The sequence below is a fragment of the Venturia canescens genome, chromosome 9, assembly GCF_019457755.1.
Source record: "Venturia canescens isolate UGA chromosome 9, ASM1945775v1, whole genome shotgun sequence".
Lineage (NCBI taxonomy): Eukaryota > Metazoa > Arthropoda > Insecta > Hymenoptera > Ichneumonidae > Venturia > Venturia canescens.
Genome location: NC_057429.1, coordinates 5,568,793 through 5,586,845, shown reverse-complemented (window position 1 = coordinate 5,586,845; position 18,053 = coordinate 5,568,793). Strand labels below are relative to the sequence as shown.

At 41.1% G+C, this 18,053-nt stretch overlaps 2 protein-coding genes across 4 annotated transcripts in view; both read left to right on the top strand.

Moving 5' to 3' along the window:
• The window catches only part of inaD (inactivation no afterpotential D), a 2,962,486-nt gene that overhangs the window by 1,813,554 nt on the left and 1,130,879 nt on the right, over window positions 1-18,053 (top strand). The window lies entirely within an intron of this gene.
• LOC122416425 (uncharacterized) lies at window positions 687-1,988 on the top strand. Its single transcript, XM_043429375.1, has 2 exons — window positions 687-718; window positions 1,769-1,988. Exons 1-2 carry the CDS (start codon window positions 687-689, stop codon window positions 1,986-1,988), a joined length of 252 nt encoding a protein of 83 aa, XP_043285310.1.

Below are 18,053 nucleotides of genomic sequence, written 5' to 3'. Positions count from 1 at the left end.
AAGAACAAGTGCAGGCTCATATTCGCAAACACAATAGCATCAAAGTGAACACTTCGTTTAACGGAGAGTTTACCGTGGGTGATAAGCGAGCGAATAAAAGTGTCAACACGGCAAATGTTGAACTTTTCACAACATCGGACCTGAGTGAGTGGTATCAGAAGCGAGTCGTGGAGCCGACTCTAAAATCGCTCGAGGAGTTCCAAGAGAGTGACAGCGGCTGGACCTTGACATCCATAACCAATCTAACAGTGAACATCAACAAGTATAATGCCTTACGTGCAGGATGTCACGTTTCATTGGCAAAATGGATACAGTTGAAAAGAGCGGTGGTGAATGTGAAATCGACGGATAATGCGTGTTTTGGATGGGCAATGACTGCTGCTCTTCATCCGGTAGACCGATACAGTGATCGCACATCTTCTTACCCGCATTATTCAACGATATTCGACTTCCGAGCCATCAACTTCCCTATGACGTTGGACCAGATTGGGAGATTTGAAAAGATGAATGATCTCTCAATCAACGTCTATAGCGAGAACAAGGAAGTCATTTTACCAGTCCGTGTAAGCAAGGAGAAGAAGGAGCGGCACTTCAACTTGCTTTACATCGAAGACGTGTCGGGATGTGGAATCGGACACTTCGCGTGGATCAAGAATTTATCCCGGCTCGTCAACTCACAACTGAACATGAATGGGCACAAGAAATACATCTGTGATAGGTGAGTAAATTAATATAAACAACTGTAGTCATTTCTTTTTTTGGTAATTATGCAGTTTGGTTACTTTTGCGAAAAATGCTGGTAAAAATTTTTTTTTTCCTTGAAGCTGTTGATTGCATCATAGTAAGTAATATTCCGTGGGGGGAGGCTGAAATTTCCCATAAACTGCATGAATTATGGGGTTTTGAAGTTCTTACTAGGCTTTGAAGGGGGGGGGGGGGAGTGAACACACACACACACACACACACACACACACGCGCGCGCGCGCGCGCACAAAGCTACAAAGAGCAAAGGTACAAAAATATAACAATGAAAATGCTATCGAATATTTTCGTTTGTTTTGATTTCGGCGATCATAACTGTTCTTCCCCACACTACTGTTACTGTTATTATGTTCCATAGTATAGAAACGAAACGAAAATAGCTCAGTCTCGATAATATCGTGATAATTACAGTTCATAAATGACGGAACCGTGCCAAAATTGCTCCTACAGCTTACGTAAATTTCATCGAATGTGCGAGGATCCCGATGAGTTAATAAAATTTTTGCAAGCGCATGGCACTGTTTTTTGTGAGATGCAGTGTCCCACTTGTGGAGAACCGGCTCGCTGGAACGGTAAAAATTCTAATTGGAGGTGCCAAAAAAAAAAAAAGTGCCGAAAGGAAAAAAAATTCTGATAGTCCAGTGCTCTTTCTTCCCATCGATTAGCACGAAGACGTGGTTCCACAACGCCATACTATCATTAGAAGAAGCCTGCGTACTTGTCGGGTATTTTATATCATTGAAGCCTCCACGACAGGAATTTCTCGAAAGAGAAATGAATTTAAGTAGTCAATGATAACTTCAAAACCCCATAACGCATGGAGTTTATGGGAAATTTCAGCCTCCCCCCATGGAATATCATTAGCGGCAACCAATCGAAGGGGCTTATAAAAAAAAAAAAAAAATTCCCCCACTTTTCGAAAAAGTAACCAAACTGCATAATTACCCTTTTTTTCACCATTATGATGAAATATTTAAAAAAGAATTTGAAATTATTATTGTTACAGATGCCTCCATTACTTCTCAACCATCGAAAAGCTGCAGTCCCATGAGGTGGATTGCGGTGTTATCAACGATTGTGCCGTTCGACTACCAGCTGAGAACGACAAATGGTTGGAGTTTACCAACGCGAATCGGAAGGAGCGTCTCCCGTTCGTGGTATACGCCGATCTCGAATGTATCTTGGAGAAGACCAGCGCTGAAGAGAGAGAGAAAAACAAGATCTAACATCATCGCGTCTTTAGCGTTGGATATTACGTAAAATGCTCTTACGATGATTCACTATCGGGATATCACGAGCGCCGAGGTGAGGACTGTGTGGAATGGTTCGTCGAAGAACTAAAACAATTAGCTTTGCGCGTTGAAAAAATTCTTCTAACGAACGTTCCGATGAAAACATTGAGTCCGCAAGAGTGGAGAAAATTTCGGGAAGACAAAAAGTGTCATATTTGCGAGAAACCTTTTGTCGAGGGTGATGAGCGTGTCCGCGATCATTGCCACCTGACAGGACAATTCAGAGGTCCAGCTCATTCAGATTGTAATTTAAACTATCAATACTCTTTTTTCATGCCAATAGTGTTTCATACTTTATCCGGTTATGACGCGCATTTTATAATAAAAGAGGTAGCAACTGCGTTCGCGGGGAAAGTTGTTTTGCTCCCGATAACAAAAGAAAAGTACATCTCCTTCTCGAAAACGGTTCAAACAGGCAAAGACACGCGGAAAAATATAAAATTACGTTTCATCGACTCTTTCAGATTTCTCAATACAAGTCTCGATAAACTAGCTTCATTTTTAACTGCGGACAAACTCTTAACCTTAAAATCACAATTTCAAGATTTAGACCATTTTCATTTATTAACACGAAAAGGTGTCTTTCCATACGAGTACATTGATAGTTTGGAAAAGTTGGATGAAACGGAGCTTCCACCGCGAGAAGCATTTTACAGCTCTTTAACTAATTCAACAGTTTCCGAAAAGGAGTATGCACATGCGATAAATGTGTGGGAACGATTTTCAACGCGAACGCTCGGTGAATACAGCGATTTATACTTAAAGACTGACGTATTACTTTTAGCCAATATCTTTGAGAATTTCCGCGATACTTGCCTGGAAAGTTACGGTCTTGACCCTGCGTTTTACTATACTCTCCCCGGATATACCTGGGATGCCATGATGAAATATACCAAAGGTGAAGTTTGAATTGCTCACTGACATCGACATGGTATTTTTCGTGGAGAGAGGTATTCGAGGTGGTCTTAGTCAATGCTCCAAAAGACATGCTCGTGCCAATAACAAGTACATGAACTCATATAACCCATCTATTCCATCATCATACTTGATGTATTTTGATGTTAACAATTTGTATGGATGGGCAATGAGTCAACCATTGCCTTATGCAGATTTCGAATGGATTGAAGATCTTGCAAACTTCAACTCTGCCATCAGACTCTGAAATTGGTTATATACTTGAAGTTGATCTGGAATATCCAAAACACTTGCACAATGCACTGTGACGTGACATTTCTGCCCCGCCACTCGTACGATCTGTGTCGACCAGTGGACCGGATTTACGGTCCATTTTTGGACGCCCCTCGACTCGCTGGGAGATGTTCGGAACGAGACTCAGCGTCACGTATCTTTAAGTATTAGTTTAGTAACCCGTGTATTACCTTGCTAGCGACATTTACCTGTTTACCTTCTGTTACCTCCGCGTGCAAAGAAATGAGAGAGAATTTTAGTTTGCTTGTTCCAAGTTCTAATGACGTTTGTTTTGACAGCTTCGTTTGATAGTGGAGTGATTTGGGGTTGCCACCCGCCGGGGTCCCCCCCCCCCCTCACCAGTATTAGTTTGCTTGAGGCTCGCCGATTGTCTGAGCCGATCTCGCTCATAAGGATCACCCCTCTCACACCGTCACCGAGCATCGAATAACACTCTCGACTCGCAGGCGGCTGAAAGAGCACGCTGGCATAGGCCATATTTTGAACGCCGCCCGTGTCTTTCCCGCTGTAGCAACCCAGAGTTGCACCGCCCGCACTACCGTGGATTCGGGTGTCACAGTCCGTGTGAACCGGCGCCTCGTCAGGTGGGATCTGGGGGAGTTTTTCTGGAGGCGAGGTGCTGTTGTACCTGGTGGTTTATTTTGTGGGCCCACCACGTCTCCGAGACGTCCGGAGTCGTGAGGGAGGCCTCCCCTCGTCCTTCCGGAGCTGCCCGCCGGATCCCCAAGAGGAAAGACACCCGGATCACGGCTATCAAGTCGAGAGGAGTGTTCCGAGTGAGCGAGGAAGGTGAGGACAAGAGGTGAGTTGTTATTAATCCGTTCAGGCAAAAGGCGTAACCACAATTACGTTCATTGCGCGCTCCTCATTTGAAAATCCCGCGCGAAAGCGCGAGCCAAGAGTCCGTGCTCGGGCTCGCGCCCAGCGTGAGAGCGCTGCCGTACCGGGGCCCGATGGTGGGGACAACGCCGAATCGCGAGGACCGCTCGCACGCACAATGAGTCTAGTTTCGAACATCATACCGTTGAGTCAGCGCCCAGCCGAGTCCGACGACCATTCCTTTGTGCAGCGAGCGTGTTCCTCGGTAAGTCCAACTCTTTATCTCCACCGAATTCACTGGTCTAGTCGAGCCCCTTTTTCTTTTCTCGTATCGTTTCGGAATACAGTTCCGGTTTCTTATAACTTATGTGGCGTTTTAGTGGGACACGAGGGCTAAGTATCGAGCGAGATTGCGGCCGATACTTCCCGTGTCTCCAGTCTTTTGATAATGTCGTTCTGAGGGGCTCAGCTTGATCAGTGGTTCGTCATTAATTTGGTCTCAATTAATTCTTTCAAGTTTCGCGTTAAAATCGAGTAATTATAGAGTTCGAGTCTTTGTGAAATTGCGTAGTTCGCGCTGGAATATTCCACGCGACGACGCCTCTCTCTCTCTCTCCCTGCACGCGCCGAGGCTCTAGCGAGCACGTTACCTCGCGTTTGTTTGCGCTCTGTCTCTCTCGCTCGCGCTGGCGAGCATCGTTTATACGGCGTTATATTTTGTCTTTCGTATCGAATCTTTTTCAACCGTCATTTTTACCTTCGTCTATATTGTTCTTTTTCTATTTCGTGTGACGCTTACCGTCTTTTCTGTTACCTTTTCCTGCGAGCATTATTACCACGTATTATTGCATCATCTCTGTTATCTTCGCCAATATTAATCCGACGCTCATTATCCCTATTTTATCGCATTCTTTATTCGCGTCAGCTCGTATTACCTCCACTGAACGCGCGGGAACTTCGGCGTTACCTCGCGCTTGGCCGAAGTTCGTCCCGCTGTTACCTTCGGTTACCTTTCGTCGCGTATCGCCGGATTCCTCGCGATCGAACGGGTGCCAATTACCTTTTACCTTGGATTACCTAGGGCGCCGGCTGTTCTGGCGTTGCTTACCTTTTACCTTTTACCTAGAGCATCCGCCTGGCGGACGGCTGATTACCTTTTACCTGCACGCCAGAGCATCGGTTGTCGATTACCTACGGCACCCGGGAGACCACGAGGCGAATCGTTAACCACGTTATTACTCGATGAATTCGGGCGCGCCCCGCGCGAAGGCCCTCGTTACTGTGCGAGCGGTCAAAGTTTTGCGACCTGATGCCCCCCCCCGAATTAATTCCACTCAAACTTTATTTTGTATCGAGTCCAACCCGGTTATAATTTATATCTTTTGCTGTATTCGAACTTATTCGGTCACTTTGAATAAAGCCTGAAATATGTCCAGAATTCTGCTTTGTCTTGGCTTATATTTTTTTGCGTTGCGAATTGCTACCTTTTCCCCAAGGATCCCCCCCCCCTCTACCTTTCAGTACCTCAGATGAGCTGAGTAGCCGGACCGTCCTCAGTCACGCGTGTCTCTCGTTCCCTCTGTGTCGTACATTATATTATTTGACGATACCACCGTTGAGAGTGAATGAATCAAAAGTCGAGTAATCGGCGGTACTTCGTACCTGGCGCCCAATTCACTCTCATGGCCGGAGAGTGGTGCGAGAGGACGAGACGGGTGAGCTGAGAAGGGACGTGATCGTACCCCTCGGGGGAAAATCTTACGTTACAGCACATAGTGATTTGCCATTTTGTCCAACGCATGATAAACCTCCGGGCTCGAAGCAAGAGAAGCTTCTTGCAACGGTGAATGCGAAAATCGATATGTCATACATTATCGTACATTGCAGCAGTGTTTAAAACATGGTTTAAAAATCACGAAAATCCACAGAGTCTTAAAGTTTAAGCAATCTTCCTGGCTCAAAACATACATTGATTTGAATACACAATTTCGTACACGCGCGAAAAATGATTTTGAAAAAAAACTACTCAAATTAATGAATAATGCTGTGTTTGGAAAAACCATGGAGGATGTTCGTAGTCACGTTCAAGTTAAACTGTTAACGCAATGGGCAGTTCGATATGGAGCAGAGGCTATGATCGCTGAACCTAACTTTCACAGTCGACGTATTTTTGCGGAAAATTTCATCGCTGTAGAGTTGCGAAATCCCCAAGTTATGTTTAACAAACCGATGTATGTTGGCATGTCTATTTTAGACATTTCAAAAACTTGTTTATATGAATTACACCACGAGTTCATGAAGCCGATGTATCAAAATAAATGTAAAGTCATGTATACTGATACTGATAGTTTAATTTACCATATTGAATGTGAAGACGTGTACGAGGACATGGAATGTAATCTCGACAAATATGACACCAGCGACTATCCCCATGACAACGATTATGGTATATCACTAGTAGTAGGTATACAAGGAGAGTTCTGGATCCAGGGGGTAATGCGGGTCACTCGTTCCCCCGGGGGGTAATGCGAGTCAGCGTGTCCTTGACGATGACGTCATGTTCTCGAAGGTTCGATGATGACGTCACGTTATTGCGGGGTCACTCTCCTGAGGGTAATGCGGGTCAGAATGTTCTCGAAGGATGACGTCATCACAGGTATTGCGGGGTAGTCAGGGTCGCTCGTTCCCCAGGGGGAATGTTCTCGAAGGATGACATTTTTGGATGATGACGTCATCATCGAAGGTTCGACGAGGGGGGAGGGAAAAATTGAAGGATTCCGGGAATTCGCCCAAGGTTGACGCGATGACGGAATTGGTTCGACAAAAATATTTCCAATGCGGTGATGATTGAAATCCGATACGACGTTGAATAATGTGGTGTCATGAAGGGTTCGACGTATCGCGTTCCATTAGCAGGAATGGTTAAACAAAAACATTTTCAAGAATCGTGTCGCGATGATTGAAATCCGCTCCGGTGTTGAAAGATTTGGTGTCATGAAGGCGAACGTCTCGAAGGTTCGATGTAGAAAAATTATGTGATGATGTCATGGAGGGTAGGTTTTAGGGATTCTGAGAATTCGTCGAAGGTTGACGCGAAGAATTGTTTTAAGACGCTTAAAAAAATATTTTCTAATAATTGCGCGGCGATGATTGAGATCCGTTGACAGGAATTTTTAATCAATGATCGTGCGATGATGATGATTGAGATTCGTTTACAGGATACGTGTAAGGGTTTTTTCATGAAAATAAATACAACATTTTCGAAAAAAGGATTTTATTGATTATTGCCTCACTTGAGGTTTTCGTATTATCTCTACAAACTCCTTCAAATTCTCCACATGATTGCGCAAGTTTTCAGCACGATCTATAATATCGTTAATAGATTCGTCCTCTGAAGTAAAATATATCTGTATTTTACATTTCAAAAGAAATAATTTCTGCAGCATTTCATTAGCACCATCAGATACACATTTAACGTGTTTTTTAATAATATCACTTGTTCCGTGCATACGTTCACACAATGCACAAGATGAATCACCTTGCTCTCCTTTGATCTTTCTTATATTCTTCTGAAATTTTGCGATATCGCGGAAGAAATCGTAGACTCCTTGAGGTGGATCATTTCCAAAATACTTTCGTACAGCATCATCATAATTGACGCAGTACGGTTTTAAACAGCACAATTGCTTCAACTGATCTGGATTGAATTCCTCCATGACTGACCATCGGCTTACTGCGAAATTTGCTGAATTTCTCGTTTATATATCATGTCTCTTCGTTTCCAGTTGCAATTCAAGTTCAATTATAACGCAAATCTACCCCCACGCCCTTTACAACGCGCAAGTGGACGTCCAGGTTCACGAGCGAATTTCACCCTCTTGACATTTTTTACAATTTTTTCGTAAAGGCGTTGGAGCATCAATGTGATCTTCCATCGAGGATGTATTCCAATGATCATAACATCGACGGAACGATTGAATTTCAACGTCGGATTTGTAATAATACGGTAAACGCTCCCACAAAATATCTGTAAAGTTACTGAAATATTTTTTGAACGTTGATGGAGATATAATCAAGAGTTCTTCGGCCGTCATTTCAGAAGGATTTCTTGTACAATAAATTGCATAAGTATTCACTAGCTGCTCCATGATCCAACATTTTTCACAGTCTCGACGTATTGGCCCTAGATCATCAATATGAGACCGCACCCATGGTGGATTAAAATGATCATGACAATATTGATACGACTGAACCTCACTATCACTCTGTAAATGTTCAGGTAATCGATCCCATAACGAAGGAATGAATCTGCCATAATATTTTATTAGTAGAACCTTAGGAATCGATTTGAGATCATTTTTAGTCAACGTCGAAGGTGATTTCAATGGATCGATTGTATACGCACATCTATCCATCTTGAGATCAACTTGAAAACTGAACACATGGAGGGTAGGTTTTAGGAATTAAATTGGTTCAACAAAAACATTTCCAAGAATCGTGCCGCGATGATTGAAACCCGATACGGTGTTGAAAGATTTGGTGTCATGAAGGCCAACGTCCTGAAGGTTCGACGTAGAAAAATTAGGTCATGTATTTTGCCCTAAGTTAGTTGAGCTTCGATGACCTTTGAAAGATTCCAGAACATTCTTAGAGAGATAGCAGGATATATAAGACTGAAATTATGCGTGTCAAATTTTATTCTGTACTCAGTTGTCAAATGAGTCGTACCGATCTAAAACAACGTGATCTTCGACGACGAATTGTACTACTATTGAAAAACATCGAAGAAGTTAAAAGTTTAATTGAAACAAAATCTAATTTAAATTATCTCACGAAAAAGTTGCGAAATATTTCGTTTGAGACTTGAAGAACGAGTGAAACCAGATATTTTTTGTGACTTCATTCAAAAACGTGAAAATCATGGATTTCACAAAAATCAATAAAGTTGGTTGCCTCACTGCATATCTTCAAGTAAAAAAACTCAAGGATTTGGAGCTTGAGAAGAATTATAAAGTCACCAATATACATAAAGTTACAACAAAATACGGTGCCCGGATAATTCTGGAAATAGAAGACGACTTCGCTGTATTTTTACCGCCAAGATTTGCAAAATTCCTGAGTGATGAAGAAAATATTCTGAAGGATATGAAAACAGCCTCTGATCAGAACAGACTATTCATGCGTTATCTCGGAGGGCAATACAATCATGTTGAATTTAAATACGAATAATTAATTGAATCACCATCGATGTAATTTTAAGTGAAATATCAACTACCATTGTACTTTGTGTGTGACAGAACGTTACTTTTTGAAATAAATGTAAAAATCAATAAAATCTTTTTTCCAAATTTTTATTTTCATGAAAAAATCTTACACATATGTGAAATATACATAGAAGTTGAAAAAAAATTCTTAATCATTAGGTTTGAGAATCCAATTTTTTAGCAACTGAACATTTTGGTGAGCACAGTTGTACTTGAGGGAATTTCCATGATGAGGACATCCTGTGTTTGCATGTTTCCGCAACGTTCGAAGCGCTGGACAATCAAGCATTTCAATATTAATAATGCGTTCGGATCCTTCTGACAAAAAATTCGCCAACCATTCTCTCTTCTCAGAGCCCTTTACATAGATAATTCTAGCATCATGTAAAATGCTTTGGATTATTGCTGTTGCTGCGTTGTAGGGCACAGAACCATGGTTCCAAGATATTCCATGGTAATTACGTGTTAACCATGCGTTCGTACATTTGTATTTCACAGGTAAATCATACCATGCGTATGGGGCTTTGAATAATAGTGTCAGAGATGTGGAATCGTTTAATGAAATAACTGAGAATTCTTTCAGCACAAATTCGTTAATGGGTCTCTTAAAACCCTGCAAATCAACCACGTACTCCATATCTTGAACGTTACTGACCCAAAGAATCCTCTACAGATATTTTTATGTTTTAATCCCCACCACCTCAAACCAATTTCTTGACATTTCCACTGATTGAGTTGTATTCTACAATTCGATCGTGTAATATTAAGCAATATCCTGAGGTTTGTGGTGGAATTGGATTTGTTGACTCGAATTCTAATCGAATGTCAACGGGTCCAGATTTCAATGACTCATTCTGTTTTGAACAATCAATGACAATGAGTGGTGCGTACTTCAAAAAGTCTACTTTACTCAACAGTGGTTCAGACTCCTTCCCGTAGTAGGAAGCCTGAAAATTTGCATACATATCGTAGAGTAGAGCGTACTGATTATGATCAATGTCAAGATTCAAATTTCGATAAGGATAACTCTGTGAGTTGAGAAAGAGTTTGACGTCTCTGATATTACAATGATCGAAGCGACTCGCGTTCTTAGTCGCGCTGTTTTTGCGAGCTGTTTGGAATCCCAAAACAACGTATCGAGGTTTTTCGAGCTGCGTAGAGGTTTTCACAACCCAAACGTGCTTTGTAGTTGTAGGTAGTAGCGGGTACTCGTACAATTCCCAAGCACGAAAACTCAACGGAATGTACGAGTCTTTGGCGATAAAATTTAATAGTTGAATTTTCCATTGATCAGCTACTCTGACATATGGTATCATCCATTCGATCTTCGAAAGAGTAATTTTGAATTGTTCCGCAGCATCAGCAGTTTGTATGATAGCATTCGTATCAGAGTTTGCACGTGTTAAAATCAACTCATGTTTGGCATTGACCACAATTCTGCGATAGTCCTCAGCAAAGCCCAGTACCATACTCAAAGGTATTGAGATGTCAAAGTAACCAGCTGCATCGGTTATCGATGCTTCTTCGTCTCCCAGCCAACCAGCATTTTCCATGACTGATTTTTGGCTAGGATTCTGGGAGATATAATTTTTCATGAGTGTTGTAAGACCAACATTTTTACATCGATCGATCTCCACAGCATTCAGCTCATAACGAATTTCTTCAAATAAGTGACAGATGGCGTTGTTGACCAATGTCGTGGTAGCGGCAACAGATTGTCCATCAGCTTTCGTCAATCTACCATACACATGCAATGAGCTCTTGCTCGGTAGCAAGCACAAATCCTGATGCTGCAATACGATGAACTGCAATACGAATCTCATCGTTGTTGTTGAAAGTTGCTGATGCGAATGGTTGATGTCCGTGCAATTCATAGTGCGCGATGGACTCGTCAAAGAAGATTGGTTTTTGTATTCTTAGGACCTCCTCCATGGTATGAAGCAAAAAATTGAGACACAACAAAGCCTTATTTGTACTTTCCTCGTGGTTTTAGACCGAGGCTCTTTAGAAACTGATAATTTTCGCGTGTTAGCTCCTTGCGAGATGTTCGACGACTGTTCCACTTTGGGCATGTCGTATTAATTTTATAACTTCCTTTCGACTCAAAAACAATACCCATTTTCAAGATTTCACGTGTAGTCTGATCGTTATTGTTTCACCCTGAAAATTTACCAATTTTCCGTCTTGATCAACAATTTTCAGTTGTAGATTATCTATGGCCTGTACGGTGATAGGGAGGTAAGTGATGTGCGATGGCACTTCAACGATCTTATATCCTGGCGAAACAACGGGAAAAAATTCGTGAATGGTATGCACTTGTTGACCATTTATGTAAGCTCCTGCTGTTATGTTACACTCCACTCGTAGTGAATTGATTTTTAGTATGGCAACTGGTAGGTCAGATTTATGAACAATATTAGCTCGAAGAATGCGCGGTGTGAAACCCAACAATCGACCAATAGAATCGCTTGGCTCAAAATTGATATCGCGATTACACTTCAGTTCGCTACACAGAGTATTATTATTAGGCTTAAGATTGATGACAATGTTATGATCAGAGAGCGCGATCTGCAAATAATTTTCCAGATCTTCAATTTCGTAGCTACCAGTTGGTATAGTTATAATTTCCTTGTCTACATAAAATTTGTTATTTCCCACGTCAATATTAGGAATTAAGTTGAAGGTCAACAATTCTACGAGGCCTAAAGTATAATTTTTGAACGGTAACAATTCAATCGGAGGAAAAAAGTTAGCCTCGAGAACTGATGATGTGCCTGATAGTGTCAGCGTGAAAGAATCGCCCATCGCTTCAGTTGTTCAACTGATATTAGCATCTGATACAGCTCATTTTATAGTTCACCATTGAGAAATTTGAGACACAAATGACCGCATATCACTGTGTCATAGTCCTGATATTTTTCATAGTTGTAATTTATGGTGCTACCAACACCGAGATATTTCATCAAGTCTGGAGGCGGTTGAAGATTACCGAAGCTGTCAAAATAAAAAACTTTATCGTTTTTCTTCTCGTATGCAACCCAATGTGTACCAGGACCCTCTTTATCATCAAGGTTCACTATAGATGATTCATACTTTCGAGGTCCACTCTTGGGCAATGCATTTCTCATGAAAACGCCACGAAAATGTGGAATTTGCATCTTTTTAGCGAACTTTGACAAATCGTAATCGGTGAGTGCTCGATGTGGTAGCCTTACACGTTTTTTAGCCTCAAACCCATACCACTCTTATAGGGTTTGAGATACAGTCCTTTGCCTAAAGCAATCGTCTCCATTGCATTATTATGTCGTTTACTTTCTTCAAGAGCACGTTTCGCAGCCTTGGTATCATTCACGGCTTTAGCAATACCTGCTGCACCACCAGCGAGAGCTCCAGTGGCACTCAATCCAGCAAAAATAGGTATGAGAAATGGTAAGAAACCACCAATTTTAGCTGGTACTGGGAGAATCCGTGGTGATTGGATATTTCTTTTACCGCCAGCTTTTCTCACAGCTGTACGAGCAGCAGCTAGAGCAGATTTTACGGCATTGTCACCCGGGACCATTGAAGCTTTTGCAGCTCGAATAATACGCTTCAATGACACTTTTTTCTTCTTTATGCCCATTCCAAGTTTTGTTTTAGCTTTCATTGTATTCGTAATGGCCCAAGCTGCTGCTTTTTCACCAAAGCTTGCGTCTTTTGCCCAAACACGTTCCCAAGCCTTCTCCGCGAGGACTCTGTCCGCTGCGTGTCGAGCAGAGAGGTTATCCCGATTCTTTGAGTATGCGATATCGTGCTCTTTGCACGCAGCGTCGAGTGGATTCCTTCCTGGATCACCTCGTGCAAGTCTCTTTGCCAATTTCGTACCTGGACCACAGTATTGGTATCCAGGAACGTGCAATTCTACAGGAAGTTTATTGATGAGATCGTTTACAAATCCTTTACCACGCACTTTCATAACAGACGTTTGTGCTCGATTCCTATTTCTTCTTATCGCCTATGTTTCCGTATCGTCCAGAATCAACTTTTCCTGAAAATGCTTGACTTCCCGTGATCTTTTCTACTTTCGAATCGGAGAAAGCTGGCCGTCTATCCACCTCTTCAGCAAACTTTTTCAAACTCTTAGCAATGGGATTAGACGAATCTCTTGAATTACTCATATTATACACGATCCTATTGGTAGAAAGTATAAAGTGATACTGAGATGAATTTAAAATGAGCGCCTTTATAAAGGAGTCATCATTGTGTTCGATGTCAGTTATCTTCAAGATGAGGTTCAACGATCAGTCAACAAAATTACCAATGAAGAATTTTGATGAGCTTGTACAACAGAATGTGCGAGAGAGACGTCATGGAGAATTATTGCCAAGCAGTGTGCGAGCAGTATTTTGTGGTCCTTCCAATTGTGCAAAGACTAATGCTCTTCTTACTCTCATAACAGACCCCAACGGTTTGAGATTTGAGAATGTATACGTTTACGCAAAATCGTTGAATCAACCGAAATACATATTTCTTAAGCGTCTGCTTAAAACTGTGAAGGAAGTGGGATACTTCCCTTTTGTGGAACATGAGCAAGTGATTAAGCCTGAGGATGCTAAGCCAAACTCCATTATGATTTTCGACGATGTAGCTTGTGAGAAGCAGGACAACATGAGAGCTTTTTTTTGCATGGGACGACACAGAAATGTTGACTGCTTTTATCTATGTCAAACGTATGCGCGCATTCCGAAACATCTAGTACGTGACAATACCAATCTACTGGTGCTGTTTCGTCAAGATGAAATAAATTTGAAGCATATTTATGATGACCATGTCAATACTGATATGACATTCACACAGTTCAAGGAACTGTGCTCAAAGTGCTGGAACGAAAGTAGATATGGATTTGTGGTGATAGACAAGGACAGAGAGTTGAATGAGGGTCGTTATAGAAAGGGTTTTGACTGTTTTATAAATTTGCAATCTCGTAAGACATGAGCGCAGTTGTAATCTAATCTCACCAGTGTCAATATGCAAAGCGCGAACTTCAATAAGGAGAAAAACCTGTTGCGTCAAATAGCAAACGCTAGCAATGCAATTCGACGAAAGCACCGAATGATTAAATTGGGGAAAATCACAGCTGAGAAGGAGCTGAGCGAGGTTTTCAAACCGGTGGTGACCCCGTTGCAAAAGCTAGTTGATCAGAAGCAGGAAAGAATAGATAAAAAAAAGCTGAAAAGAGAAGAGGAGGAGGGAGCAGCTTGGGAGAATCCGACTCTGAAGGAAGAAGCTGAGGATTTCAATGATACATTCAGAACTGCACATGAAGATGATTATCAAGAGCAATTAGAGGCATCTTCTGATAAGGATTCATCATCAGATTCATTACCTGACAAAGATTCATTGAACGCACGATCTGAGAAGGAGTCACCAACATTTCAAGAAAAATCTCCTGCGCTTGTGCAGCAGTACCTACAAATGTTCGATACCAATGAAAAAAAAGAGCTTGATGATTCATATGGAGTTCGGAAAATGCGGGGAGGCATCTTGATGATTGGCGATTCACCAGTAACTTTTGACAATGGTCATTTGTCTGTTAAGAACAAGACTTACGAACTATCCCCCGGTTTGCTTGAATTGATATTCAAAAAATCACCAAATAGAGAGATCACAACTGCTGCAGATTTGGACAATTATTGTGCAATTGTTACTAGCACGTATGCACATAGGAAGTACTACAAACCCAATGAACCTATTCGCATGAAAGGTATTAAATACAAAAATGTTATAGCGAATATGCTTTTAGCGCCAAGAGGAAAAATCGGTAAAGCTCTACCACGCTACATGATTGTGCAAAGACATAAAATAAAGGATTATGTATATTGGGATGATCCAAATGAATTAGTGGATCGATTGCGATTACTCCTTGCCTCTCAATCAGCTGGAAACTCTAGTCATTCCAACGAAATTATATCAATCATTGAAGAATTGCGCGAAGCTAAAATCATTTATTAAGCAAGTCGGCACTCCTGGGATTCATTTGAATCATGAGTGTTGACGTCTTTGGTCGTCAATTGTCTAAGATCAAGAGTATTACCAGCGGTGGTCGAGGTCCTCCTGGTGACGGGTTCAAAATTACCGCCAATGGTCAATACGACATGGATAATAGAAGATTGTGCAATGTAGGTGCTGCTATCGAGCAACACGATGCTGTATCCGTTGAAGTGATGAGAAATGCTATACAGGAACTAGTTAAACTTTTATACGCTGTTACATCATCCCTGCGTGATAACATTGATGATCATGAGATAATGTTTCACGGTCTGGAGACACAAATTCAAGAACATATCAAACGTCAACGTATTGAAGGCGAAACAGTACAAGAACTCGTTACACGCAACTCTCAGCTCATTGTTCATTTGGAGGAGAAGCTGAGAACATTCGAAAAAGTCATCGATGATGAACAAATGATTCGGAGCCTTCATTCTCATGTTGAAGAACGCATAAAAAATCATGAGACGGCTATCAAAACTCAAGAACAATTGCCAATCCGTAATTCTCAAATAATATCACAACTGGATGAACGACTCGTAGCGTTAGAGCATGGAGAAAGCAGCGATAGCAGAAGAGCTTCATAGACCTGCTCGAAAAAATTATCCGCGCCGCCATGTAATCATGCGTGGATTAGACGAGACCTGGCAAGCAGATCTTGTTGATATGTCTGCGTACACTCAGTTCAATAAAGGTTACAAGTATCTTCTAACAATCATAGATATCTTTTCAAAGTATGCTTGGGTCGTTCCAACGAAAACAAAAAGTGCCAAGGATGTGACTAATGCTATGAGCTCTATACTTGCGCGGGGTCGTGTACCAAAGAAATTGCATGTTGATCGTGGTAAAGAGTTTTATAATAATGAATTTCGAGCTCTTCTTCAACGCTATGGAATCACTATGTACTCAACATTCAGTAACATGAAGGCATCGATATGTGAACGCTTTAACCGTACACTCAAGGGCAAGATGTGGAAGCAATTTACTCAGCGAGGATCGTACCAGTGGATCGATATTGTGGATGGATTGGTGCTGACCTATAATAATACTAAACATCGTACGATTGGAATGAAACCGAATGATGTCACGCTTCAGAATGAAAAATCCCTCCTGCACGTCTACAGGAAATTTTATGTTAATCGTACGCGAAAAATAAAATTTAAAATTGGTGATAAAGTGCGGATCAGCAAGTACAAGCATGTTTTTGAGAAGGGCTATACGCCAAACTGGACAACAGAAATATTTACTATAAGTCAAATCGTGAATACCGATCCCGTGACGTATAAACTGAAGGATTATCAAAATCAACCGATTAAAGGCGGCTTTTATCAAGAGGAACTTACAAGCGTCAAATATCCAGATATATATCTCGTTGAAAAAATTGTGCGGGATCGTGGAAATAAGTTACTTGTAAAGTGGTTGGGTTTCGATGATTCTCACAACAGCTGGATAAATAAATCTGAATTATAATTTTTTTGCTAATAATAAAACTAAAAACTACAACGTGTTCTTTATTTTCGATTACTGATGCTCTTCAACCATCTCTCGTTTTCTATCTTTCTCCTCCGTTCGTAAACAAGCTCCGAGCAGCATCGTTTGTCAACACAACCTAGGTCAATGAATGATGAAAGTAGGTCTTTGAAATGAATGATAGTCATACTCAAAAATTGTATATTTATTTAGACCAAATAAGTCACTTGTAAAGTGGTTGGGTTTCGATGATTCTCACAACAGCTGGATTAATAAATCTGAATTATAATTTTTTTTGCTAATAAAACTAAAAACTACAACGCGTTCTTTATTTTCGATTACTGATGCTGTTCAACCATCTCTCGTTCTCTATCTTTCTCCTCCGTTCGTAAACAAGCTCCGAGCAGTATCGTTTGTCAACACAACCTAGGTCAATGAATATCGGTACATGTTTGATATCCCCATGGCAGTGTGTCCGTTGTATCAAGAAATATGATCCTCTTCGTATCTTGCCAGCTCAACGATATTTTTTTTTGCTCCACCGTGTAAACCTGATGTTTCTTACTCAGAATTAAGTTTTGACTTTTCACAAGATCTTCATGTTGCAAAGCACAATTTACATAGTCATTGAAAGTGATTGTTTTGAGAGTAGATCTTTTGACTCCTTTAGCACGTTTTTTGTATTGATCATCCCCGTGGACTTTGAATGAATACAACTTCGCTCGCAAACCGATAAATTCAGTCATAACTTTTCCATTATTTTCGTCTTTCATCAAACCTATAACTTTTTTATTCACTCGTGGCATTTTGTAAACATTCTCAGGAGAATAATCCGATGTATCAAACCTATCTAAATCTTTCTTCATAGCCTCATAAATGTCATCGATAGTGAAATGATAAAGAAGGCTGTCTGTATCGGTATACATTAACTTTGCATGTTCTCCAAATCGATTTTTTATGTAATTATAATGAAAGTCATAAATAAAAGTTTTGGCAAGGTCCAAAATAGAAAATCCTACGTATATGAGCTTGTTAAATTTAATTTTAGTACGACGCAATTCAACTATCAACATGTCTTCATCGAAAATGGTGCAACTATGAAAGTTTGGTTTCGCAATGAGGGCTTTTGCTCCATATCGTCCTTCCCACTTCGTAATTAATCGAACGTCTCTGTGTTTCCTCACATTTTCCAAAGCCTTCCCAAAAACTG